The 25,957-nt window shown below is 44.0% G+C and overlaps 1 protein-coding gene across 3 annotated transcripts in view; it reads right to left on the bottom strand.

The window, feature by feature from the left end:
• Nucleotides 1-831: 831 nt before the first annotated feature.
• Nucleotides 832-25,957, bottom strand: part of Znf143 (zinc finger protein 143) — a 35,384-nt gene continuing 10,258 nt past the window's right edge. For 2 of the 3 annotated variants that reach the window (XM_032892918.1, XM_032892919.1), the window contains exons 4-16: nt 25,121-25,204; nt 24,380-24,463; nt 22,457-22,653; nt 21,420-21,494; nt 19,740-19,859; nt 16,617-16,692; nt 15,459-15,584; nt 13,373-13,552; nt 10,547-10,774; nt 7,597-7,745; nt 4,580-4,741; nt 3,053-3,199; nt 832-1,963 (exon numbers count right to left, since the gene is read on the bottom strand). In XM_032892918.1, the coding sequence (XP_032748809.1) occupies nt 1,880-1,963; nt 3,053-3,199; nt 4,580-4,741; nt 7,597-7,745; nt 10,547-10,774; nt 13,373-13,552; nt 15,459-15,584; nt 16,617-16,692; nt 19,740-19,859; nt 21,420-21,494; nt 22,457-22,653; nt 24,380-24,463; nt 25,121-25,204 (1,712 nt within the window). In that variant the 3' untranslated portion in view covers nt 832-1,879. The remainder of the gene's footprint in view (nt 1,964-3,052; nt 3,200-4,579; nt 4,742-7,596; nt 7,746-10,546; nt 10,775-13,372; nt 13,553-15,458; nt 15,585-16,616; nt 16,693-19,739; nt 19,860-21,419; nt 21,495-22,456; nt 22,654-24,379; nt 24,464-25,120; nt 25,205-25,957) is intronic. The other variant, XM_032892920.1, reaches the window with a different exon arrangement.

A 25,957-nucleotide genomic window follows, 5' to 3' on the forward strand; every position in this document is an offset into this window, starting at 1 on the left:
GGCTCGGCAAGAACACTCTTGGTTCATCATGCACCTTTGGAGGATTCATTTTTGGGAGAACTCCTTTCTGCTGCTTCTGTTGAGACGCACAGCGGCTGGAGCCCACCTGGAAGGAGCATGCTACCTTGCTAGTAGACACTAGATGGATTGGGGACAAAGGACAGCAACCTATGTCCCATTTTCTCTGGGTGTAAGTAGGAGGTCCTTTTAACTTTATTAAGCTCTGGATAACAGGACCTATCAGAACTGTTCAGCTCAGCACTGTTCAGTCAATGCGGGTGGCAGGGGGCCTGAAATGGAGTACCCTGGAATCTGACTACAGCTGGATATAAAGGCTCAGAGTGGCCCGAAGTTTGGGTTTCTGTGCCGGAAGGCAGAAGTTCATGTGTGATCCACACGCTTCTGCCTCTCACGTGCTGAAATTAACGGCCTGAGCCACCACTGCCCAGATAAAATAAATCTTTTTAAAAAGCCTTTCAACTCTTGCCATTAGCAAAGAGAAACTATCAAACAAGTCACCGTGATAACCTCTACTCCAGATACTGAGGTATAATGGTATAAAACCCATACCATCCTGGACTCTATTGGAGGCATAACACCTTGGCTGTCCAATCTTGGCCTGCCTTGTGTTTTAAAACTGCCAAGCCTGGGTAAGTTGGAGACAATAGATCTTAAATTTTCACAAGCCCGTGGGACACAGCCATCTATAGAGCAGAGCTTGTTCTGTGCCTGTGTAGGACATACTCTTGGCCTGTGTGTTATGTTGTTACATCGTGGACCCCTGTGCAGCATTCCCCAACACCAGATCAAGTTAATGAAACAAACAAAAAGTATTGTTTTAAAAATTGCTGTATTCAAAGTCAATAATAAACTTTAAGGTAAATAAGCTTTAAAACAAAAGCTTAGGAGCAAAAATAAATAATTTACACAACTTACTAACCCAGTTTTTTTTGGAGTAAATCCATTCTCAGCCATAGAACTATAAGCCTAGGCCAGACCCGTGGGAAACTCTCATAGTTGATTATCATAAAAAACAGTAGCAAAAAATCAGAAGGCTGAATAGAATCTTTAACAACCCAAACAACAGATATACTTTGTTTTTGAGAAAGTATTTACTCTGTAGCTCAGATTAGCCTGGAATTCACGACATAGTCCAGGCCAGTCTCAAATTTATGTATGCCTCCTGCCTCAGGTCTTTAATGCTGGGATTACAGGCACAAGCTACCATTCCCAGCTTCAAACACTGGATTTAATGTTTAATTTAAAATAAGCAAACTTTGTAATTTTATACATAATCCAATGTAATGCTAAAATAATCAGCATTTTAGCTTGAAGAAATGTTATATTACAGGGATGGGAGACTATAAATGAAGTCTTCAAACTTTGAAATACAAATAAAAATGGGTGTGTAGTAGGACAAAAAAATCCAGACATTAACTGGAGGGACAGCTGAAGGCTTGCATCCTTTATTTTCTGTGATGGCTTTGGAGTTATGATTGTTTCACATGTAGAACCTTCAGCACATTAGATACAGCCTTTTTTCTTTTTCACAGTAAGTTAAAAGCTCATCTTGACTGTGTTAGGACCTCGCTGGTCTTACGGGTGGCCTCACAAGTCTGCCGTGTGATCAAGAGAAACATGAAGAACTGCCACAGGGCTCTCACTTCATTCTTCCTTGTACACAATGAATCACCATGGGAATTTATTCCAGGGGCTATGTACACAAAAGTGTCAAGAAGAAAACGTTCTCTACTCTTGCATAAAAATGTGTCCAGTGCTTCAGGAATGGGACTTCTGCTCTGCCGGGCCGGGCTTCAGGAATTCTGCCGCAGAGATGAAAGGCTCTTCTTCCTGCTTTATTGCTCTGTGGTTCTGAGTACTAATCATCCAACCCTGGCGTCTCTCCTTGCTGGATCCTAGATGCTATTCTAATAGCTTCTTCCAGAGATGGCTGCTCTCCAAGCTGAAACCAGAACACACACATCAAACATGAATAATCCAAAGCCCTAACCTGGCTAATGCCAGATAGTTGTTAGATGGCAGACTTGCAAGTTCACATGCGAAGTCACAGCCAATGAGTGGCTCCTCAGCAGCTCACTGCTATACCCAGGCACTAAGGAGAACTAACCAATGTCCATCCAGTAAACATAAGGAGACACCACCTCCCCTCTACAGAGGGTATCTGCATCTGGCATGTGGGATTTTATGTTCTCTACTGTGTACTAGGAGGGCCTTCCCCAGCAAATGCTCTTTCTGTGTTTTCTAACACGTCTCAGTTTTATACAGAAGGTTCTCCTCCAAGGAGTAGCTCCCTCGTGCTTTATAGAAACCTGTCTCCTTAGATTCCATCTTGATGGTGAAGATGGCTGTCTGGGTACATAAAAAGGTACATGTCTAACAATTTTTTCTTTTGGTGTAAGTTCTCCAAGAATATGCCAGGCAAGGGTGGAAAAGAACCATGTCAGTTTATGTTTTGAGTAAGGTCTCATGTAGCTTAGGCAAATGACCTCAACTTCTGTTCTTCCTGCCTTCACCTCTTGATGTTCAGATTATAGGTCTGTCCAACAGGCCTGGCTTCTGTGGTGCTGGGGACAGAGCTCAGGGCCTTCTAAACAAGCACTCTACCGAGCTACACGCCTGGCCCAGGGTGGTGGTTTGTTTTGCTTGTCTGAGGAAGGTTCTCTCTATATAGCCTGGCTGTCCTGAACTCACTGAGATCGCCCTCACCCTGCCTCTGCATCCTGAGTGCTGGGGTTAAAGGTGCATGCCACCACTGCCCAGCTTCTGGGCTTTTTGGTTTCCTTTATTAAATGTTTCCTTTATTTACATTTCAAATGTTATCCCCTTCCCCGTTTTCCCCTCCGGAAACCCCCCGTCCCATCCCTCCTCCCAGCTTCTGGTCTTTTTGAGATCACCTCCACCACAGTGACTGTCTTACATGTACTATATTAATTTAGGCACCTGGATGGTTCTGCACATGGTATAAACACAGAACAGCTACGTAAGACCCAGAGTTGCCAGCACCGCTGCTGTTCACCTAATCTGTACTCACCTGAACTGCAATCTGGGTGCCATTGGATGTTGCCACTAAGGTCAGAGGTCTGGTTTCTGTAGTTACTAAATGATGGCTATGTGGCTGGTGTCCCATTTCTGAAGAGGCCGCATGGAATGCTGCCAGGTCTTGAGCTACAATTGCAACCTTAAGTGAAGCAAAATAAACAAAACACATGAATAATTATATCCATAATTCAAAGAGATTAAAGTCCATCTTGTGTTGGGTACAGAGATGTATAGGCCTCACTTACTGTTGGGAAAGGGCGCATGCACTTTCTAGGCTGTACTCTCATTTGAGGAAGTTAAGGCTCAGAGAGCCTTAACTACTATCATGAAGCGAGCCAATGGCAAAACAGTTACAAGACACTGGAAAATGGATCTGTCATGCCTAACTCTCAGGAGAAGAGGCCCTTGAGGTTCTGTTACCCTAAGTAGATGCTGAGAAAGTTACAAATGTCAACTAATGCACACCATACATGCTTGCTTACTCCTGAGTATGGGTCAATTAGACAATTAGACTCCCATCTAACTGAGAGCCTGGAAGGACAGGTGGCATTACAGATCAATGGCATTGTCTCCTTAGACACAGTCCCCACCTGAGACTCATGGATCTCGGTAGTGTACCCTGAAGCCTGTAACTAGATAGGTTAACCCAGCTGCAGTTACAGCTTAAAATTCTATTATTTTTATTTTACGTGTGGCTGTTTTGCCTGCATGTGTGTCTGTGCACTCCTTGTGCACCAGGTGGGGAAGGAGGCCAGAAGAGGGCATCAGAATCCCTGGAACTGAGTCACAGATGTTATTAGTTGCCATGTGGGTGCTGGGTCTTGAGCCAGGTCCCCTGGACCAACAGCCAGTGTTTTTAACCACTGAGCTCTCTCTCCAGCCCTTTTTTGGTGGTGGTTTTGTTTATTTGCTTTTTTTGTTTGTTTGTTCTTTTAAGTATAGAATAGTTTATTCGGGGTATGGGGAGGGGAGTTAAGAGGGTAGTAAGGGGCAGAGAATCCCTGGCTGGCCTAGAAATTGGTGTGTACACCAGGCTGGTCTCAAACTCAAGAGATCTGCTTGCCTCTGCCTCCCAAAGTGCTAGGACTAAGGGCCTGCACCTGCATGTCTAGCTGTACGTGTGTGTGTTAAATTTACTTCTAATGTGTTTGTGTTTGTGGAAGTACATGCTATGTATGTGTGAAGGCCGCTAGATCACAGGCAGTTGTAAGTTGCTTATTGTGGGTGCTGAGAACTTGGGTCCTCTGGAAGAGCAGCAGCACCCACTCTTAACCACTGAGTTGCTTCTCCAATTACTCATTTCATCCTCCTGTGAACGTTATGGTGCTGATGTAACTATAACATCTGTAACTATTTACAGATGGAGAAAAAATAACACCACAGACTAATTGGCTAAAGAAGTTATAAAACTGGAAGTCAGCCTGAAGTTCACATTCCCAAATAAGAATGTACTGCCCAGCTTCTGAGCAAGTTTTGACATTGCTGAATGTGTTGACCAACAGTGAACAAAAACAATTACCTGCTGTCCTTCTGTGCCCTCAGCGGTGACCATAGCAACAGAATGTGTTCCTGCTGAGGAGATGACTGCATCGTGAGTGGGGACTGTGATGGGTGTGCCATCCTGTGTTACCATGGTGATGGTGTTGCCAATGGCCTGCATGTCGGCTTGAGATATGTTGACCTGCAAATACGGTGCATTTTACAAACCAGTCAATATTTCATTACATTTGGCAATCTTAACTAAGGACAGAGCCTAATCCTCACATAAGCTTCCTCTGTAGGAGCAAATAAACTTTGTAATGGAATATAATCTTTCATTCACCAGACAAGTCTATGTCTAGTGGGTTTTTGTATGTGTTTTAGACAGGGTCTTTCTGTTTCCCAGACTGGCCTGGAACACCGCAGTAATCCTCTTGCCTCAGTCTCCTGCTTACTGGGGATACAACTGCCAGCCACTACTCCCCCATTTCTGCTGTAATCTCGTATCTTCAGGGGTCTTGGGCCTAACTCTTCCTTCTCCAGCCATCTCTACCTTGACACCTTGCACTCTCACCTTGCTTAAATCTGTTCCCTTTTTTCCAGATTTCCTGTGTGTACTTCACCTTTCAACTTTTTTACAGACTTTTAAAACGTATCTTCCATCATTCTATCACCTCAACTCTGCATCTGACATGCCAACCACTACTGCCTCGAAATACCAAAAGCCCTGTTTCAAAGAACTGAGACAGGGGTGTGTGTGTGAGAGAATTCCAGGCCGGCCTGAGGTACATGAAACTGTTTTAAAAAGAAAAATTATGAAAAGAAAGAAAGGTGGAGTGTGTTAGCACACACCTGTAACCTCAGACCTTGGGGAGTGAGGCAGGAGGATTTCCCTAAGTTCAAGTCCTGGTTTACACATTAGTCTAGGTCAGGGTGGCTACCTTGTGTCAAAAGTCACCAAACCAAATCAAACACACACACACACACACACACACACACACACACACACACACACACACACAAACCCAAAAGTATACTGACTCTAGGAAGCAAGTTCTAATACAGATGGGCAGGAAGAAGGTTCCCATGGGAGACAGAACACAGGAGGGTAGAGATACCCCCATAGTCCAGGTGCCTTTCTCTCTCCCTTTTTACCAAAACCAAAACAACTCTAGTAAACACTTCAAAATCACATGAACGCTAAGTTCTTTTAGGTTATTGGCACCTACAAACAATGCCACGTCGAGCTCTCAGAGAATAACCAATTCCACTACTCTTCCTCAGAGAATTTAGAGATTCCTACTGAATCAACCGGACTCGATGAAACCAGCTAAACACCTATGGCTTCTGGTAAGGAAAACTGCTCCAATATGTGAATTTTACAAGCATTCCCTAACTTGCTTCCCAGGATGATGTCACATGTCCTCACCACCTCAGTCAGGCTCTGCTGATTTCTCATCCTCACCCCTGGAGGTAATTAGCTGCCAAGGCCTGGCCCTTCCCTGCTATGCTCACCTGGACCTGTTACCTGCTTGTCTGGGACAGGGTCCCACCATGCCATGTAGAACAGGCTGGGCTGGGACTCACTGAGACTTGCCTGCCTCAGGAATGCTGGGATTAAAGTCATTCACCACCACACCTAGCCAGACCCATTAACGTTAAAAATTATTTTCTTACGTAGAGCATTTTGTCTACATATACATGTCTGCACACCAGGAGATGACATCACATTCCACTATAGGCAGTTATAAGCCAGCATGTGAGTTCTGGGAATTGAACTTAGGATCCCTGGAAGAGTAGTCAGTGCTCTTAACTACTGTACCAGCTCTCCAGCCCAGACAGTACTTTTGAAGCTCACAATCTCCTTGGGGTCCTGATCTTTGTCACTCCACCTTTGAGCCACACCAACTAATGCCATTTGGATTCTATGGATGTAAAACCATACCAGGAAGTTTGGTAAGGTAGGACAGGTAGAGAACGGGAGCCTTGGCAGGCACACACCTGAGGCTTAGGTGACTCCCAGCAGCTTGACAGACTCCTGACTTGAAAGAGACTTGACCTGTGGTTGAGTAGGCCCAAAGCAGAGTTCTCCATGCTAATGAGGTACCTAGAGGCCCAGAGGGCGTTCCCAGACACTCCTCCATGCAAAAGGTATTTAATCTCAGGCACACCCTGAGAAGGGGGGTATGTTTTATGCATCCATTTCTACCACGACAGTAAACTGTTTAGAACCATGGTCTGCCTCTTTTCATCAAGATCTGCTGTGGGAAGCCATGAAGAAAGCCTTCTACAGAGCTAATCTCCTGTAGAAGGCTTCTCTGCCCTCCCAGCTACAACTACACCAAGCCAGTAGCTGCCATGCCAAGGACTGTACCCCCCACCCCCAGCTCCTGCATTCCTACCTCTCAGACTGCACTTTCCCACCTGCACATGTCTCTGTGCTTCCCTACAGTCCAGCACCCTCCCAGCAGGGGGCAGCAGTGTGCACAAAAGCTCCGAGTACCACCTCCCCAAGGCCTACAACCCTACATGGATGAAAATGTCCTCTACTGTTATTACTTCAGACAGTTCTTTTCAGCAGACCATGGAAGGTCTGTGGGAGATCTAACACTGCTGAGAGGTTGTGACCCCTTCCCTTTGGGGACGAGCTTTCACAGGGGTTGCCTAAAACTATTAGAAAACACAGATATTTACATTACAATTCAAAACCAGCAAAATTACAGTTATGAAGGAACAACAAAAATCACATTATGGGTAGGGGTCACCACAGCACGAGGAGCTGTATTAAAGGGTCACGGCTTGGGGTTGGGGATTTAGCTCAAGGGTAGAGCACTTGCCTAGGAAGCGCAAGGCCCTGGGATCGGTCCCCAGACCGAAAAAAAAAACAAAAAAAAAAAAAAAAAAGGGTCACGGCATTAGGAAGGTTGAGGATCACTGGCCTGGAAGCTTAAGTCCAAATCTCATGCTTTGCTACTCAAGAGTTTCCTCCATGAGGACCCAGCCTGTCTTTCAATTCAGAAATATATTTCACCTCCTTGGCCATTAGCAGGTACTTACGTGTTGAGTCCCATCCTGCGATATGAGTGTGACTTGTTGACTCAACCCAGACTGGGTTACTGTGGCTACTTGTGTAGATACGATGTCCTCTCCTTCTACACCTGTAACATATGTGATCTGGGACCCTTTAAGAACATCATCACCTTGACCTGTTTAAAACAAATGAATGATTTACTTGACCAGCCAACCGACCTATTAAGACAACATTAGAGATTTTAAATATGAAACAGAAAACTGAACTGAGAGCTAGGCCTGGCCACGGATGCCTGTCATTCTAGCACTTGGGAAGTAGAAGTAGTTCAAGGGCAGCCTTGGCTACACAGGCAGTTCAAGGGCAGCCTTGGCTACACAGGCAGTTCAAGGGCAGCCTTGGCTACACAGGCAGTTCAAGGGCAATCCAGGTTGTATAAAACCTTGTCTCAAAGAAAAAAAAAAAATCCCAAAACCAAAACCAACCAACCAAACAAACAAAAAAACCCAAAAGAAAGCAAAACCCTGTTTTTATACTGGGAAACCCTGAACAGTCTCAGAACCTCTTCTTCACAGTCCATCTTCACGTCTGCTAGGCTGGGCCAAATCAAACCACAGCAACCCAACCCGACCCAACCCTCCATCCACTTCAGTGTTCTGATCTGGGAGGCCTCTCCTTTACCCTTGGGTGTGATGGTTATGTGATACTGTGCACATATGTGCAGGGGACACAGAGGGGAAGAATTAAATACAGAGAGATTTGCCCTCTTGGCAAGGCAAGTCATTATCAAGCTCCTGAAGTCACTTGAGACCCATGAAGGTAATAAGAGTCTATAAACATTAACCACAAACCAGAATGGCCTGTACGCACAATCTACTGACCTACTCAATCTTTTACACACGTGACTGACAGCAATCTATCAGTACACAGTGACATCACCGTGTAAAGACTGTGCAATGGCTATGCAATGTAATGACTATTTGTGCTGAGGTTAATCATTTACGCAGTGACTAAACAGGACTCCATCTAGCTCAGGCACTTTTTTTCTTCCACAAAGAACCAGCGAGTGAATGAAGGTTTCAGCAGCAGAACTACTAGAGCAGGTGACTGACTGGGAGATCACTGACCTCTCTCTCCTCTCAACACTTGTCAGCTCCCATGGAGCAAGGAAGAAAGGGAAACTTTCCCTCTTTAAAGAAAATCTTAATATTGTACATACTAAATCTAAGAATTAGTATATGAAGGATTTCAGTGTCAAATGTAACTGTTGTGTGTTCAGATGGCAACAGTCACTGAGGTGTAATGTTCTTACCTTTTCTTTTCATAGTTTTCTATACACCATTATTCCCAAAGGTTACAAACCCAGAGATCATGTCAGAAAAAGCATAAATTTGTTTTTTTTTTTTTTTTTAAGTTCTTTTTTTCGGAGCTGGGGACTGAACCCAGGGCCTTGCGCTTCCTAGGCAAGTGCTCTACCACTGAGCTAAATCCCCAACCCCAAAATTTGTATTTTTTTTGAAAAGTAATCATAGTTTGGCTTTTGTTTTGTTTTTTTCTTTTCTCCCAGGGTTCCTCATTGTAGCCCTGGCTGTCCTGGAACTCACTTTGTAGCCCAGGCTGGCCTGCTTCTGCCTCATAAATGCTAGGATGAAGGCATATACCACTACTGCCTGGCCAATCATAGCTTCTCAAATATATTCTATTACAGGCTATTTTACAGAATGGAAAAACTTCTTATGTCTATCGACATATAAGGAGGAGACTAAAGAAGCTTGGAAAGACATGCTGTATGTCTTATAAATTACATCTGACATTATTAAAGCCTGCTTCTTCCCATGTGTGTGATGTGCATGCATGTACACGCAGAGGCTGGGAGTTAACATGAGGAGTCTCCCTTGATAGCTTTCCATATTATTCATCAAGGCAGGGTCTCTCAGTTGAGCCCAGAGCTCACTGATACAGCTAGTCTAGCCAGCCAGCATGCTCAGGGAGACCACCTCTGAATCCTAAGACTGGAATTACTGGTGAAATTCCAATAGGCATTTGTGTGGGTTCTGGAGATCCTAACTCTGGTCCTCACAGCTGCTGCTTGCACAGCACTTTAACAATGTGTCATCTCCCAATCCCCATTTTTTTTTCTAATTAAAAGGATTTAGCAGTTATATCTTAGTTTCTTTCTTGTTAGCAACTTCCAATTATGAAGTATGTTCTCAACACCCGTATGTAGTCAACACTGTACGATGTCTTCAGGACTTACGCCTCCCAGTGAAATGGAGACTTCTACTCTTTACCTAGGTGCAGTTGCTCATGCCTATAAGCCCAACATTTGGGAGACTGTAGCAGGAAAACTATTTGCAATTCAGGGCTAGCCTGGGCTACAGTAAGACTCTGAGGGAGGGTGGTGAAAGAAAGGGATGAATTTTGTATGCCCCTGGGCGTGAGACTGCTTAAAGGGTTTTGGCTAGGGAGCAAGCTCGCACTAGATACACTTGAGCAGATGGTACTTCTCTACGAACAACTTTTTTTTTTTTAACTTAAATATTTCTGAACATTTCTTTCGGGTGCTGAAAATGAGAAAAGAAGTCTTCGCTTTTCCCAGGCAGAACTGGCCAGGCTTTCTCCAGGGTGTCCAACATGCTCTCCTCTCGTAGATCGATCGCTCAGGCTTCCCCATGTGCCAAACCTTCCTTTTATCTCCAAGTCCCCTTCTTCCCTTCCCTCCCCCCAGGCATTCCTTCTTTGCCTCCTTCACTCCCATCCGCCTTCATAATCTTTCCAAGAACACAACATTTCTTCAGGAAGCGTTCTCTGCTCTCCCAGAAGATGCTAAGTTCCCCCTCTTCTACAATTCAGAGCACTGTGAGAATCAGGCTGGCATGATTATATGAATGAAACTGAAGGTTTAGAGAAGACAGCTTGGGTTATATGCTCATAACTGATTTTCCAATGCTAAACAGATAGAATTGTTAAAGCACTTACCTGGGGGAGGCTCGAAGAAGGCTTCCTGCTCCTCCTCAATGGGCTCTGTGTCATTGTGGGCTGTCCGTTTGTGCATGGCCAGTGTGGAGATCTGTTTGTATGTTTTCCCACAGTGGTTACAGTTGTATGGTTTCGAGTGAGTGTGAACGACATGATGTTTATACAAACTGGAATATTCTGTAAACCGTTTGTCACACCCAGGAACTGTACAGACATATGGCTTTTCTCCTAAATAAAGAAGACACACAATAAGGTCAGTTTTTAAACAGGTAGACGGTTACTCCACAGCTGTAAAAACAGACAGGCAAACCATCTGTCACCATAGCGCAGTGGCAGAGCACTCGCTCAGCATGCATGGTGCAGAACTCGACCCTAGTACAGGGGAGTGTGTGTGAGGTGTCCCTTTTCATCCAAAGATGAAATAGCACATAAGAAAAAATCCCTTATGGTTTTAACTTGGCTCAAAAGTAGTCTGAGTAGCTGGAGAGATGGTTCAGTGGTTCAGAGTGCTTGCTTCTTTTCAGAGGACAAGAGTTCAGTTGTCAACACCCACAAAAGGTGGCTTAAAACCAACTGTAAGTTCATTTCCAGAAGACCCAATACTGTTTTCTGGTCTAAATGACACTACACTCCTGTGCACACCCTTTCCCTCATATACATAAGGGCATGTGGCACACAACCATAATCCCAGCACTCGGGAGGCAGAGGCAGTGTCTGTCCCAAGCCAGTATGGATTACAGTGATTAAATACATGCAACACCAGGCCTGACTCCAACTATTACTGAACCTGAAGCTCGCTGGTTTGACCAGATTGGCTGACCTCCTGTCACTGCCTCCCCAAAGATAGGGCAACAGGTACATTTTGCTGTGCTCAGCTTTTTCTATGGGCGCTTGAATGCTTGTACAGCAAGTGTTTATCAAGGGAGGCAGCCCATCACAGTATCCGGTACTCTAGTGTTTGTATGACTTGTATGATAAGTGTGTATCAAGGGAGGTGGCTCTGTAGCCATCACAGTGTCTGGTACTATAGCATTTAACCAACGCTTTCAGTTTGGGGCTAGGTATCAGGAAGAGTTACAAACTAATCTTTAACTCTCCTTGTAAATTAAGAAAAAATTACGTATACATGTGTGTCCCTGTATAGGTGTGTGCACATGAGTGCAGGTGCCCAAAGAAGCCAGAAGAGGGCGTCACATCCCCTTGAGATAGAGTTACAGGCAGCTGTGAGCCACCTGATAGGATGTGTGAGTGTTGGGAACCAAACTCAGGTCCTCTGCAGGAAGTTGCTCTTGACTATCTCTTCAGCCCTTTATAAATAAAAACTAACAACAAAGGATTTTGTTTGTTTGTTTGAGACAGTTTTTCTGTGTAGCCCTGGCTGTCATAGAACATAGTACATAGAGCCGGCTGGCCTCCACTTTGCGGATCCTCTAACCTCTCCTCCTAAATGCTGGCAGTAAAAGTATGCGGCACCACACCCAGCTAGTTATTTAATTTATGTGTATGGGTGCTTATCCTACATATAGGACCATATACCAATTGTGTGCAGTGCCCAAAGAGGCAGGAAAAGAGAATCTTTTTCTCTGGAAGTGGAATTACTCATGGTTTTTAGCCTCCATGTGGGTGCTGGGAACCAAGTCTGGGTCTTCTGTTTTTGTTTTTGTTTTTTTTTTCCAGAGCTGAGGACTGAACCCAGGGCCTTGCACTTGCTAGGCAAGTGCTCTACCACTGAGCTAAATCCCCAACCCCATGTCTGGGTCTTCTGAAAGAGCAGCTTTTAACTACTAAGGCATCTCTCTAGCTCTTGTTTGTAACCTTTAAACAATTATGTTCACTTACTAGTGTTCGAGTGCATGTATATGGGCTGTCTTGCCTAGCCTTGAAGAGATTTGAAGTGCCAGGTTGGGAAGGGATATGGGGTGCGGGGAGTACCCACTCAGAGAAGCCTCCTTCTCTGACAGGAATGACAGTGGGAAAGGGGCAGTGACTGGGATATAAAGTGAGTAAGTAAAAAAAAATAAATAAATTAAACTTTATAAAAACTTGGCAGGTGATTTTTTTTCTTTCTTTTTTTTTGAGACAGGGTTTCTCTGTGTAGGTCTGGCTGTCCTAGAACTTGCTTATCTTGAACTCAAAGATCCATCTGCCTCTGCCTCCCAAGATGTGTGGTGCCACCACTGTCTGAGGCAGGTGATTTTCTAAACAGGAAAATGGCTGTCAATTATAACTTGGAATATCAGCCCAACTGCTATTTAGGCTGCAGCAAAAACCACCACTAGGTGGCACCAAACAGTAAAAGGGAACACTTTCACTGTAAGCCTTTTTTTCCCCTTTGTTTTTAAATGCCCACCTATGGCTGGCCTCACCTTCATTATATTGCTGAAGATGACCTTGAACTTCTGATCCTGCTTTTCCAGCTGCCTAGTGCTGGTATTCTGATGCTCAGAGCATTCCTCCTTCACAAGCTTGAGCTCCCTCCTGATGGCTGTATTGACTCACCTGAGCACTTGATCAGCATTATATAAATAAATGTACTGTTTTATATTCTGAATCTTTCCCTCCCTGTCTGCTTGCTTTCTCTCTTTCTTTCTCTCTCTTTCTTTCTATAGTTCTGGAATCAAAAAGAGACCCTTACTCTTGCAGGCACTGAGGCAGTTACACACCTGCCTGTGGCTCTGCCTTCCCAGTGCTGGGACTAAAGGCGTGCTCCACCGAAGGTGAGCTCATCGAAGTTTGAAGCTGCTTAGCTTCCTCTCATCATGTGAGCTGGAAGGAAGAGAATAGCCCAGGCCTTGAAAGACAGGGCAAGACAGAGGCAGTCATTACCTGTGTGTATCCTCACATGGTTTTTATAATTAGTTGCGCTGGCAAACGCCCTCCCGCATCCTGGTTCTGTGCAGTAGTAAGGTCTTTCTCCTGTGTGTGTCCTAATGTGTACTTTTCTGATATTTGACGTTGTAAAGGACCGACCGCAGCCTTCAATAGGACATTTAAAGGGCCTTTCTCCTAAAGATACAAAAGGGAATAAATTAAACAGTGGGAAAAAAAAAAACAAAAACAAAAAGAGATACACAGAGATGGAAATGTCACTTGGCTCTGTCAAATGTCTCATCACAGGGTCCCACCCCATCTGCAGCCTGCTGGCTGCCCTCAGTTTCCCTTCTAAGCACGGTCGTGTTTCTGAAGAGAGAATCTTCTGCTCAAAACTTGGCATTCAACATTCATCAGTGTCTGTGACTTTGGAAGACAGAATCATCAAGTAGGCACATAAAAAATGGAGCTGAGAAAAGCATGCACCAAAATGTCAGAGGAAGATAAAAGAAAAACAGGAATAGAACTGAGGTTCAATAAGATGGCTTAGTGGGGATAAATGCTTGCTGCCAAGCCAACCCAATGGAGCTGGATCCCTGGAACCTAAAGTTAGAAGTGAAGAATCAACTCCAGAAAAACTTCCTAACCCTATCATGTGCCATGGTGCACACATACGCATGCATGTACAAAAGTAAGTGCAGGGGTTGGGGATTTAGCTCAGTGGTAGAGTGCTTGCCTAGCGAGCGCAAGGCCCTGGGTTCGGTCCCCAGCTCCGGAAAAAAAAAAAAAAGTAAGTGCAATGAAATTTTATTTTAAAAAAGGATTAAGTATGAACCATAGGAGTCCCAGAGCTGATTTCCTATTTTATTTATTCTATAATACCACAGAGAAAAATAATATCTGGGTCCAGTGAGATAGCTTGGTAGCTTAAAGCCCCCGTGACCAACCCTACTAACAGGTTGAGTTGTATTTCTGGAAACCACAAGGTAGAAAGTGAGAAAGAACAAAGTTCTGTAAGCTGTCTTCTGATGTCCACACACACAGTGTAGTGTGTGAGCCCATAATAACAAATACAATAAAAAAAATTTTTGCTTTTTCTTTAATCTTGTGCCCCCACAGCAGAATTCATCAAAATATCTGCTGAATGGGGTTGGGGATTTAGCTCAGCGGTAGAGCACTTGCCTAGCAAGCGCAAGGCCCTGGGTTTGGTCCCCAGCTCAAAAAAAAAAAAATCTGCTGAACTTATACACACACACACACACACACACACACACACACACACACACACACACACACACACACACAAAATGGGAGACAGAATCAACCTCGCCCTCTCTGCCTCTGCCTCTCTGTCTCTCTTCCTCTGTGCAGCCCTCGGCTCTGTAGCCCAAGCTGGTGTCAAACTCAGAGATCTGCCTGCTTCTTGTCTGTGATTACCATATCTGACCTCAGACATTTTCTTTACCAGCAGAAGAGGGATCCTGTACCTTAAGGTCTGTTCTCAGTTTTGCTACTTATTAAATGTGTAATCCTAGGATAATAACCTTGGTGCTCAGGTAACCTTTGAAACTGAGAGGGTTGGTCATCTAGAGCTACTGAGCATATTTATGAGTCTTCAACTTGGACAGAAGTACACACACACAAACAGCAAACTGGATGGAATTTTAGGGATTTAATGACTGATAATGACTCCTTTCACCTTTCTCAGAACTCCATTCTTTCCCTCAGATTAAGAATTCCAAGCCTGAGGCTGGAGAGATAGCTCAGTGATTAAGAGCACTTCATGCTCTTCCAGGACTCTGATTCAATTCCCAGCAACCACATGACAGCTAACGACTATCTGTATGTAACTTTGGTTCTAGGGTACAGATACCCTCATACCAATGCACATAAAATAAAATTAAATACATTATTAAAAATAATAATAAAGTAAAAGGCATTCCTGGCCTAGCCTGATAGTACTAGCCTGAAATCCCAGAACTGAAAGGGCTGATGCAAAAGTATCCCAAATCCAAGGTCAGCCAGGCTAGGCTAGACCCAGGAATCACAAGGTACGGAAAGTATTGCTGGTCTAATTAGGGCATTCTGTTTGCACTGGTACCTGTATGGGTTCTGATGTGCTTCTGTAGGTCTCCTGAAGTTTTGAAAGATTTTGTACAATTATCTTCTGAACACCGATATGGCTTTTCTCCAGTATGAGTTCTGAAATGACTTTTTAATCCATAACCTTTAAGAAAATTAAGAAGACAATGTATCTATGTAATACTCCTGTACACGTCTTTTTGGATATTACCTATGGAAACATAAACTAAGTAGGGAGGATAAAATACTGGCAGACATAACAGGATGGTTGTGAAGAACATACAAGGCAAGTTAGCTGACGCCAGTACTCCCAGTTTACGGGGGAGCGGAAACAGAAAGACTGACATCAATTTGAGACCAGTGTGGAATGTAGTGCAAGACATTTCCTCAAAAAACAAACAACAAAAATACCCAGTATTTAAAAGGGTGGGGTTTGAGAGATACCTCCGTGGTTTAGCACTCTTGCTCTTACAGAGGTCCTGAGTTCAGCACCCCAGCAACAGAAGGCTTAATTCTTTGTGGCTCCCTAGGCCTGTTTTAGTTATATTTTTAATCAATTTTTTATGGGGGGGGGCACGGGACATGGCAGTTTTACTGCCATACTAGGTTCCAGGCTGGCCTCAAATTCATAAGACATTTGCCTGCCTCTGCCTCCCCAGTGCTGGAGTTAAAATCATATACTGTCACGCCCAGCTTTTAAAATTGTGGCTTTTATTTTTCCTGATAGAAGAAAACAGAGGAAGATATGAGGAATACCAAATACGAAGACACAGCTACATCTTTGGAGAAAAACAGTAATACAGAAGAGGGTTCAGAGCCAGCAGGAGGCAGTTAATAAGAGACTGAAGGGGCTGGCTGGATAGCTCAGAAGTTCGAAGTCTCAAGCACAGGACATGAGTGTGGGTCCCAGTACCCACACCAGCTGGTTCACAACTGCCTTTACGTCCAGTTCCAGGGGATCTAATAATCACCTCTTTGGGCTTATAAGGGCACCTGCACATACATGGTGCACATAAAGTCATGCAGGCATACATACATACAAATAAAAACAAATGCAAGGCTAAAACCCTGATCACGTGCTTTTTTGGACTCAGAAAATGGAAGGGGTCAGTTCCTGCCTCTGGCTTCCTCTGGGCAATCCTACTGAAACTAAGAAGTAAAGAAAATTTGTTTTTACCTGTTGCAAATGCTTTCCCACAGCCTGAATGCTCACACTGATAAGGCCGGTCTCCTGTGTGTGAGCGCTCATGGACCTGTTAGGAAACAAGCACAATTGTTTCCTTTACATGTTCTGTAAGCAAGACGTTCAAGATAAATCTACTTCTCCCCTCTACTAGTGAAGTAAATGGATCTGGTTCTCCCCCTTTCTCTTTTACCATACTGGGGATTAAATGAGATGCAGTAACTATTACTGAGCTCTATCACTAGTCCTGCTGTATATTTTAAAATAAAATAAAAGGCAACCTTTCTACAAAAACTATAGGACAATAATTTTTGAAGCAGACTCAAATGTTACAAAGCAACAAGGGCTTTTTTAAAATAAGGAACAGGATTGTCTGAGTGCTTTCAGAGTGGTCACAGGAGCTCCTAGGACACATGCAAAATGACAATGAGGAAGGCAGCACAGGGACAGGCTTCCCAAAGTGAACTGTGGCATGCTAAAAAGCCATGCATCTGAAGCAAGGCTACACTCTGCCGATAGGAGTGGCTTTGGGCACCTGCCCGCCACTGTCTGTCTCTGTCTCTGTCTGTCTCTCTCTCTCTATCTGAGCTGAAGTGTCATGAGTCCCAGGCTCACCCAACTCTCTATGTAGCCAAGGATGACCTTGAGCTCTTGATCCTTTCCTCCTCCCAAGAGGGAGGTGCTGAGGTTATAGGTGTGCATTTCCACAGGGTTCGTGGAGGGCCACAGATCCGCTACACAGCACCCTACTAACTGAGCTACATCTCCAGCTCTGCACCTACCTCTCTTTAAAGATTTATTTATTTCATGTGTGTAAATACACTGTCGCTGTCTTCACACACACCAGAAGAAGGCATCAGATCCCACTGCAGATCTGACGTAAGCTACCATGTGGTTGCTGGGATTTGAACTCAGGACGTCTGGAAGAGCAGTCAGCGCTCTTAACCACTGAGCCATCTCTGCAGCCCCTGCATCTACCTTTCTAAGCCTGAAGTTCCTGTCTGTAAAGTGAGGTACGCTATGACACTTGAGGACTCATGTCAATGGCCAACACTCCCTGAACCTTTAATGGGTCCATTCTTTTTAGAACTTTATTTGAACAGTATTACCTAATTTCCACACCATTCTGTAAGGGGATGTTATGTTATTGACAGAGTCTCGTGTGTCCCAGGATGGTTTTGTAGTGAGGACAGCTCACTTCAAGGACATCTGCCTCCAAGTCTTGTGCATGGACAAAGGGCCTATCCCACCATGACCAGGTTATATTGTGCTAGATAGTGAACCCGGGGCCAGGCAAGTACTCTACTATGTGCGTGACATCCCCAACCTGAGGTAACTAGATTTTTTAAATTATTTTTATTTTATGTGCATATTGGTGTTTTGCCTGCATGTATGTCTGTGAAATGGTGTGAGATCTTAAGAGTTCTACATAGTTTGTAAGATGCCATGTAGATGCTGGAAATTGAACCTGGGTCCTCTGGAAGAAGAGTTGTGTGACATTAAACCATGTAAGGAAGTTGGGCAAGACAGAGCAGGTTGAGACCCAGAGAAGCGGTAGGTACACATCTGAGGCTTAGGTGACTCCCAGCTCCTTGCCAGACTCCTGTGGCAAGCTTCTCACATAAAAGAAATCTTTCCTATAGCCACACAGGCTCAAAGCAGAGTTCTCCATGCTAATGAGGTACCTAGAGGCCCAGAGGGCGTAGCCAGCAAGCTTCCCATCCCAGACACTCCTCCATGAAAAAGGCATTTAATCTCAGGCCCACCCTGAGAAGGAGGGTATGGTTTTATGCATCTACTTCCCACCATGACAATAAACTGTTCAGAACCATGGACTGCTTCTTTTCATCAAGATCCAGGGTGGGGAGCCATGGAGACGGCCTTCCCTACAGAGCTGCAGCCTAATGTCCTGTAGAAGGTCTCTCTGCACTCCTAGCCACAATCACCACCAAGCCTGTATCCACCAAGCCAAGGACTGTCATCTCTGCTTGGACAAGTCGGAGCTCACCCCTGGCTTAGATGCTGTCCTCAGCCCTCGGGCTCCTGACTCTGTTCTCTGCTCTTTTGTGATTCCCAGCAGAGCCTGGATGTCCAAGAGCCAGTTCCAGCTTTCCACACCTCAGACTGCACTTTCCCTCCCCTAGAGTGGTGCCTTAGTGCTTTCCTACAGCCCAGCACCCTCCAAGGCAGATGAGGGTAAGCACAGTCAAACTCACTCAGGGCCACCTCTCTAAGCAACCTGTGGCAGAGCTGACCCAGGGCCTACAGCCAGTGCTCTTAACCACTAAACCATCTCTCGAGCCCAGAGATGACCAGTTTTATAGATTAGGGAAAATGGGGTTCCAAGAGGTCACTCGACATGTTTAGATTACACATTGATAAATAAAGGAAGTATGCTCTAAGGCCACTGTTCCAAATATACTTCCTGATACAAGGTAAGCTACTCATTAAATCTGAGCTATGTGTTAATAGTCATGGCATACTCTATTGTGTTTTGTTGCAATTAAAATAAAAACATTGAGGCTGGGTGTAGTAGCATATACCTTAAAAACAACCCCCCTCCAATTAATAAAATGTCAATGGGTATAGTGCCATGTACCGACAACCATAGAAAGTAAGAGGCAGAAAAGGAAGGATCCAAATCTAAGGCCAACTGAGCTACTCGGTGAGTTTAAGGTCAGTCTGAACTACATAGTGAGATGCTGTCTCACAAAACCAAAGACAGACCAGGCGGTGGCGGTGGTGGCGCAGACCTTTAATCCCAGCACTTAGGAGGCAGATCTCTGAGTTCAAAGCCAGCCTGACCTACAGAGTGAGTTCCAGAACAGTCAGGGTTATAAAGAGAAACACAATCTCCAAAAACAAAAACAAAAAGGTATGTTCTGTAACTGAAATGGAACTGTATTAAATTTAATGTAAACTATCTGCTAAGGAACATGCTGGAATTTGGGATACAGTGATAAAGCATCCAAGCTCTTAGAGAACCGACAGTTGTTGAGTTTGTCCAGGTTCTTGTGTAGTTGGTGTGAGTGTCAGTATCTTCTGAATGGAGTGAACAGGGATGTCTGGCAGTTAGTGTCTGCCATTAGTATGTAGAGTCCTACACCGTTCCTGTACCTTAAGATGGTGAGCTGTTGTATACAGTTTCCCACATCCATCATATTTACACCGAAACGCCTTTTCTCCACTCTGTTGAGATTTAGGAGTTACTCTCGTAGCATGTCCTTGTAAGACGATCTGGACAAAAACAAAATAAGACATAAGGCACTCATATAAAATACAACAGATGAAATTACAATTTTCACAATAAGAAAGACAAAGCCATATCAAGAGCTATAGCTCAGAGCATCCTGATGCTAAGAGTCTAGGAAGCTAGGGACTTCCTTCAAGTTAGGGAGATTCTCTCTGTTTTAAGGCTTCAAAAGTCAGTGTTCTGCAAGATTGCCCTTTGACCTCACAGATGTACTGCCACTTAGCAAACCTCTATCTACACGTATCTGTGCCATGGCACTACCTAAAACCCCAATCCTTGGGGGGCTAAGGCAGAAGTATCATGAGCTTAAGGCCAGGCTGAGCTCTACAGTAAGAGTCTACCTAAGATATCTAAAATCAACAAAATTTTCATTGTACATGGCTATTTCCTGATATACTCAAGGGGTCCATCTCAATAGTTATACTTTCTTTAAAAAGGAAATGGAACCTTAAAATAATTTTAAATGTATTTTTAACTTCAAAGACAATGGTAGAGAAAGTGTCAGGTCAATTGAATCCCCGTGAATCCCCATGTGATCTTAGTCTACACTTCAACTCAATAGAGGGTCATTTTATGGATCAACATCATACAAATGTAAACAATGACACTTGACCTATGCTCTTGAAGATTTCTATCTATTTCAGAAATTATAACACCAAGCAAGGGTTGGATCTTGTTTAATCCTAAATACTGCCAACAAAACAAATCAAACACAGAAATTTCTAAAACCATAAAAGTTGCAAATGGATTTACAGAAAGATGACCCAGAGGTTAAGACACCTTGCTGTGTACCAGAGGACCAAGTTTGATTCCTAGCACCATATCAGCAATTCATAACTGCTTTTAATTCCAACCTCACGGCGCATCACATGCCTCTGGCCTACATGGGATGCCAGTATTCACCTGCACACAGGACGCACCTGGACATCCAGGCATGCACACGTACACCTGAACATCTAGGCATACACACATGCATGCACACATACACCTGAACATCCAGGCATGCACACGAACACACCTGAACATCCAGGCATGCACACATACACCTGAACATCCAGGCATGCACACATACACCTGAACATCCAGGCATGCACACATACACCTGAACATCCAGGCATGCACACATACACCTGAACATCCAGGCATGCACACATACCAACATCAGGCATGCACACATATACCTGAACATCCAGGCATGCACACATACACCTGAACATCCAGGCATGCACACATGCATGCACACATACACCTGAACATCCAGGCATGCACATGAACACACCTGAACATCCAGGCATGCACACATACACCTGAACATCCAGGCATGCACACATACACCTGAACATCCAGGCATGCATAGGTATACACCTGAACATCCAGGCATGCACACATATACTTGTACACATACACCTGAACATCCACATGCCAGGCATGCACACATACACCTGAACATCCAGGCATGCACACATATACTTGCACACACACACTTTAAAAATTAAAAAACAAAACAAAAAACCTTAAAACAAATAAGACTTGGTTTTACATACCTGCATTTTTTTCTCTTGCTCATTTTCTCCAATCAGTCCTGTACTTGTCACACCTTCACTACCATCAATAGACACCTAAAGAAAAAAAGCAAACTTTAAAAGGTTTTATTATTTATTTGCAGTGCTAGGGACTGAATCTAAGACCTCACACACATTAGATAAATATTATACAAACGAGCTATTCCTCAGGCCCCAGTCCGGTATTTTGATAATGTTTTAGGCTGGGTGAGATGCAGATTTATTATTACTATTGTTGTGTATTTTAAAAATTCTCCCAAATTAAAAAGTAACAAAGCACTATTTATTATCATGGTGCTAGGTATTGAACTCAAGGCCCCAAGTTTTATACACAAGCACTGTAATACTGAACCATACTACTAGGTTCTCCAAATTGGGGTATGTACACGAGATAGGCTCTCATGTGGTGCAGTAGGTCCTGAACTCAAAGCACAGTCAAGGCTGACCCTGAATCCCTGATCGCTCTGCCTCCACATCCATAATGCTGGGATTACAGCCATACCTCCAAGTCCCACTCCCCACCCAAGCTTCTAATTATATGAGGTATATTTTTAGGGCAGGGTAAAAAAATTCAAGAATCCTCCCTATTTCTCTCTCTCTTTTAAGATGAGGTTTTATTATATGCTCCAAGTAGAGTCCTAAACTCCTAGACTTGAGAGATCTTCACTCAGTGTCTTAAGTAGCTGGGCCAACAGGCATGCACCCTCATGAGTACCTCAAAAACTAGTGGTTTTTATGTAAAATTCAAGGCTTTCCTTCACTTTTTTCTTTTCTTTTTTAAAAAGATTTATTTACTTTTCAAATGTTATCCCCTGGGCTGGTGAGATGGCTCAGCGGTTAAGAGCACTGACTGTTCTTCCAGAGGTCGAGTTCAAACAATGAACTTCTGACCTTCCCGTTCTACCTCCTAAATGATTTGTACAGTGCCAGTAGCGACTAGAGCTTCGAGCTCAGTAAACTCTGCCAGCTGAGACGCACTCCAGTCCAGAGGCTGGGACTGCAGCTGCACAGTGCCGTACCTTTGCTGCATACTGCTCCAAAGCACTAATGGTATCGGGGTCAATCGTGGCATCTCCCGTGTGCAGCCCCGCCACTGTGCCATCAGCCTGGATTGCCAAGATAGTGTCAGACTGTGGGACTTGCACTGCATGGTGGATATACGCTGTTGTACCGTCTTCCAACTGGACGGCCTGAAGGGAGCTCTGGTCATAACTATCTGAGGGAGGAAGAAAAAGGCATCATAGTAAAAGCATATTAGTCCACCAACCCTCTCGGCCTTCCCTTAGAGTTCACCGCCATTCCTTTGGGTCAGTCACCAATCTACAGAAAGACTTTCTACCATGAGCCCACAGTGACCACAATGGGCTGGGATGCAGGTAGTGATTTTATTATTGTCCTTCCTGCCCTGATTCTGATCTCTCAAGACTTAGTCTTCCTTCTGACGTAGACTGCAAGCAGGAGGCCCTCCTTGCATCCTATCTTTATTTCCTAGGGACTCTGCCTCTTGGCACACACCCTAGCCCCGTGTAGCTCTTCCCATGGCCTGTCTCAGACTTCCCTCCTAGAACATCTCCATCCCTTTGTGTAACTGACCCAAAAAGTACTAGCACTGCAGAAGTGCTCCCTACCAGGGACCCCAAAGCACATCTACAACACCAATATCTAACCCAAAAACATCCAATACCACAACTCCAGAAGCCCAGATTCAGCACAAAAATGCAAATATAGCTAAGCCAGTCGCCTTGCTGCAACAGACTGTGAGAGATGCAATTAAGCTGAAGCATGGGACAAAGACTTAAAGATAACAATCTTGAACATGTCCATGGGCCTTAAAGAAGATAGGAAAGAATGTCTTAAGACTATGAAAACACAACTAGAATATATTTTTAATAAAGTCATATAGCCAGGTAGTGATGGTGTACACCTTTAATCCTGGCATTTGGGAGGCAGAGGTAGGCAGATCTCTTGTGTTCAAGGCCAGCCTGGCCTACAGAGCGAGTTCCAGGACAGCCAGAGCTAAGCAGAGAAACCCTGTCTCAAAAAAAAAAAAAAAAAAGGGCTGGAGAGATGGCTCAGCGGTTAAGAGCACCCGACTGCTCTTCCAGAGGTTATGAGTTCAATTCCCAGAAACCACAAGGTAGCTCACAACCCACTATAAAGAAATCGTAAGCCCTCTTCTGGGTGGTCTGAAGACAGCTACAGTGTGTACTTATATATAATAAATAAATAAAATTAAAAAAAAAAAAAAAAAAAAGAAAGAAAAGAAAAAAAAAAATCAACCTCCCCGCTCCCCAAACCAAACCAAGAACCATCCTTCTGCTGAATCTAAAACACAAACTTCACCATCAAAGACAGACATCACCTCAGGATAAAAGGATGGGAAAGATGTTGCCTGTAGCCTAAGGTGTCCTGATGCTGTTCACTGTGGAGGTAAGGCTAACTTCAAAGTTGCAGTGATCTTCCTGTCGCTGCCTCCCAAATCCTCGGACTACAGGTTTAAGCCCCCATATCTAGAATTGACTACATGTCTTATATTCATTTAATCTCTACAAAAATAGTGTGAGTCAGAATTTACCACCTTTTCTGTATACATAGGAACCTGAGGTCTGGGACATTAAAGTCACTTTCCTTAGGAACATTAAGAAAAAAGCGTCCACATTTAACATTTAACAAACTCATTTTTAGTACAAACAGAGAAACCATAATTTAGACTCATGCTAGCTCCTGGTATTCAAACACCAAAATTCGCGCTGTTTGTTGTGTTTAACTGGACAGCTCAAATAGCCACAAAGTTTTCCTTCCATGATGTTCTAACCTGATGCCTTGTGCTTCAACAAGTATACAATTGTTTCCCATGTCAACAACACTCCAGACGCAAAGACTGTTCTTATTTCCCACAACCCCCCTTCCTTGTGTTATTTACATTCACAAAGCTATCGTACCTTTCGAAGTGTGGTGGATAAACGCAGTGGTTCCGTCTTCCAGCTGCACTGCCTGCCCATCCTCCAGCCGCAAACTGTCCCCTGCTCCAGAGCAAAGCTTACATTTAGATCCCTTACCACAGTCCGTTCCAGTTAACTCACATGGCAGCAACAGAGGCCGATTAACACATATATCTATTTTAAGAGTCACGGGACACTTAAGTAATAAGCTTAGGAAAGCTGCTTTGAAAAAGTATTTCAAGGAAAGGGGAGTTGTGAGGCTCATTTTAGGAATATATGCCAGGGATGAAGAGAGTTAAAGAAGAAAGGAAGAAGAAGAGAGTGGGGTGGGGTTCAGCTCCAGCGAGAGCCACAGCTCCTTAAGTCTGCTGTCTGCTAACCTCCTGAGCCCGGCCCAGCAAGGTCTTCTCCAGTCCCTTTGGAGGAGACCTGGATAAGTCTGATGCTCTGTTTGGTTTCTACTGACTCATCTTTTCAGAGGAAGACCAGAAACCAGAGCAAGTTTATGAGGTAAGAACCAGCTGAGACCGCAAACTCCGAGATTGGAAAATCAGAGGAGTTTCTTTTTTTTTTTTTTTTTTTTTTTTAATAAAAGAAAATAAAAAACAAATGGTCTCGTTGCATGGGCCTCACTATGCAGACAGAGACACAGACAGAGACACAGACCTAGACCTGACTGCACTGAGTGCTGGGACCGAGGGCAAGTGCCACCATGCCTGCTGCTGTGTCTTAAATACTTACTACTTTTAGGTATGGGGACATGTTGAACATAGGCAGCAGAACCATCTTCCAATTGAATGACCTGGCCATCAATGAGTCTCCCATCTAGAACAAAACATTGAAGCCAATAATTTAGCAGCAAACAAAATCTAAAACTTTATACAATTTCAAAATGATATCAACTATAAAAACATACACTACTTAAGCTCATGTTCATCTTGTTTCTTCCCTCAATGTTCTGAGGCAATTCAATATCACATCCAGTGATCCTACAGAAAGCAGAAAATCCTCCCTCAGCCATCCTTCCTCCCTCCAATTTTCAATCAGATAAATTCAAGAGGAAGAGTGGCTCATCACAGTAAGCTACATGCATCGAACCTCTGTGCACCTCTCAGAACCACTCAGTACCGATGACCCTGAACATGGAGCTGAGCACACATCAGCCAGTGTAGGTGAATCCAGCTGGCATTCTCAGGCCTACGGGCTATGTATATCTTAGCCTACATATATATGTACATAGATGTCAATTTTCCATATAAAGAAGTTTTTTAACTTTTTTTTAAATTTATTCATTTATTATATATAAGTACACTGTAGCTGTCTTCATCCACACCAGAAGAGGGCATCGGATCTCTTTACAGATGGTTGTGAGCCACCATGTGGTTGCTGGGAATTGAACTCAGGACCTCTGGAAGAGCAGTCAGGTGCTCTTAACCACTGAGCCATCTCTCCAGCCCAGAACTGGACTATTTCTTGAAGCAAAGTAAACACCAATTCAGAGACGACGCCATTTTAAGAAAATCAACAAAATAAAGCAAAACAAAAAAGTGATGTCTCTTTGCATGTTTATAAACACAT

This window comes from Rattus rattus, chromosome 2 (assembly GCF_011064425.1).
Source record: "Rattus rattus isolate New Zealand chromosome 2, Rrattus_CSIRO_v1, whole genome shotgun sequence".
In the NCBI taxonomy this organism is placed as follows: Eukaryota; Metazoa; Chordata; class Mammalia; order Rodentia; family Muridae; genus Rattus; species Rattus rattus.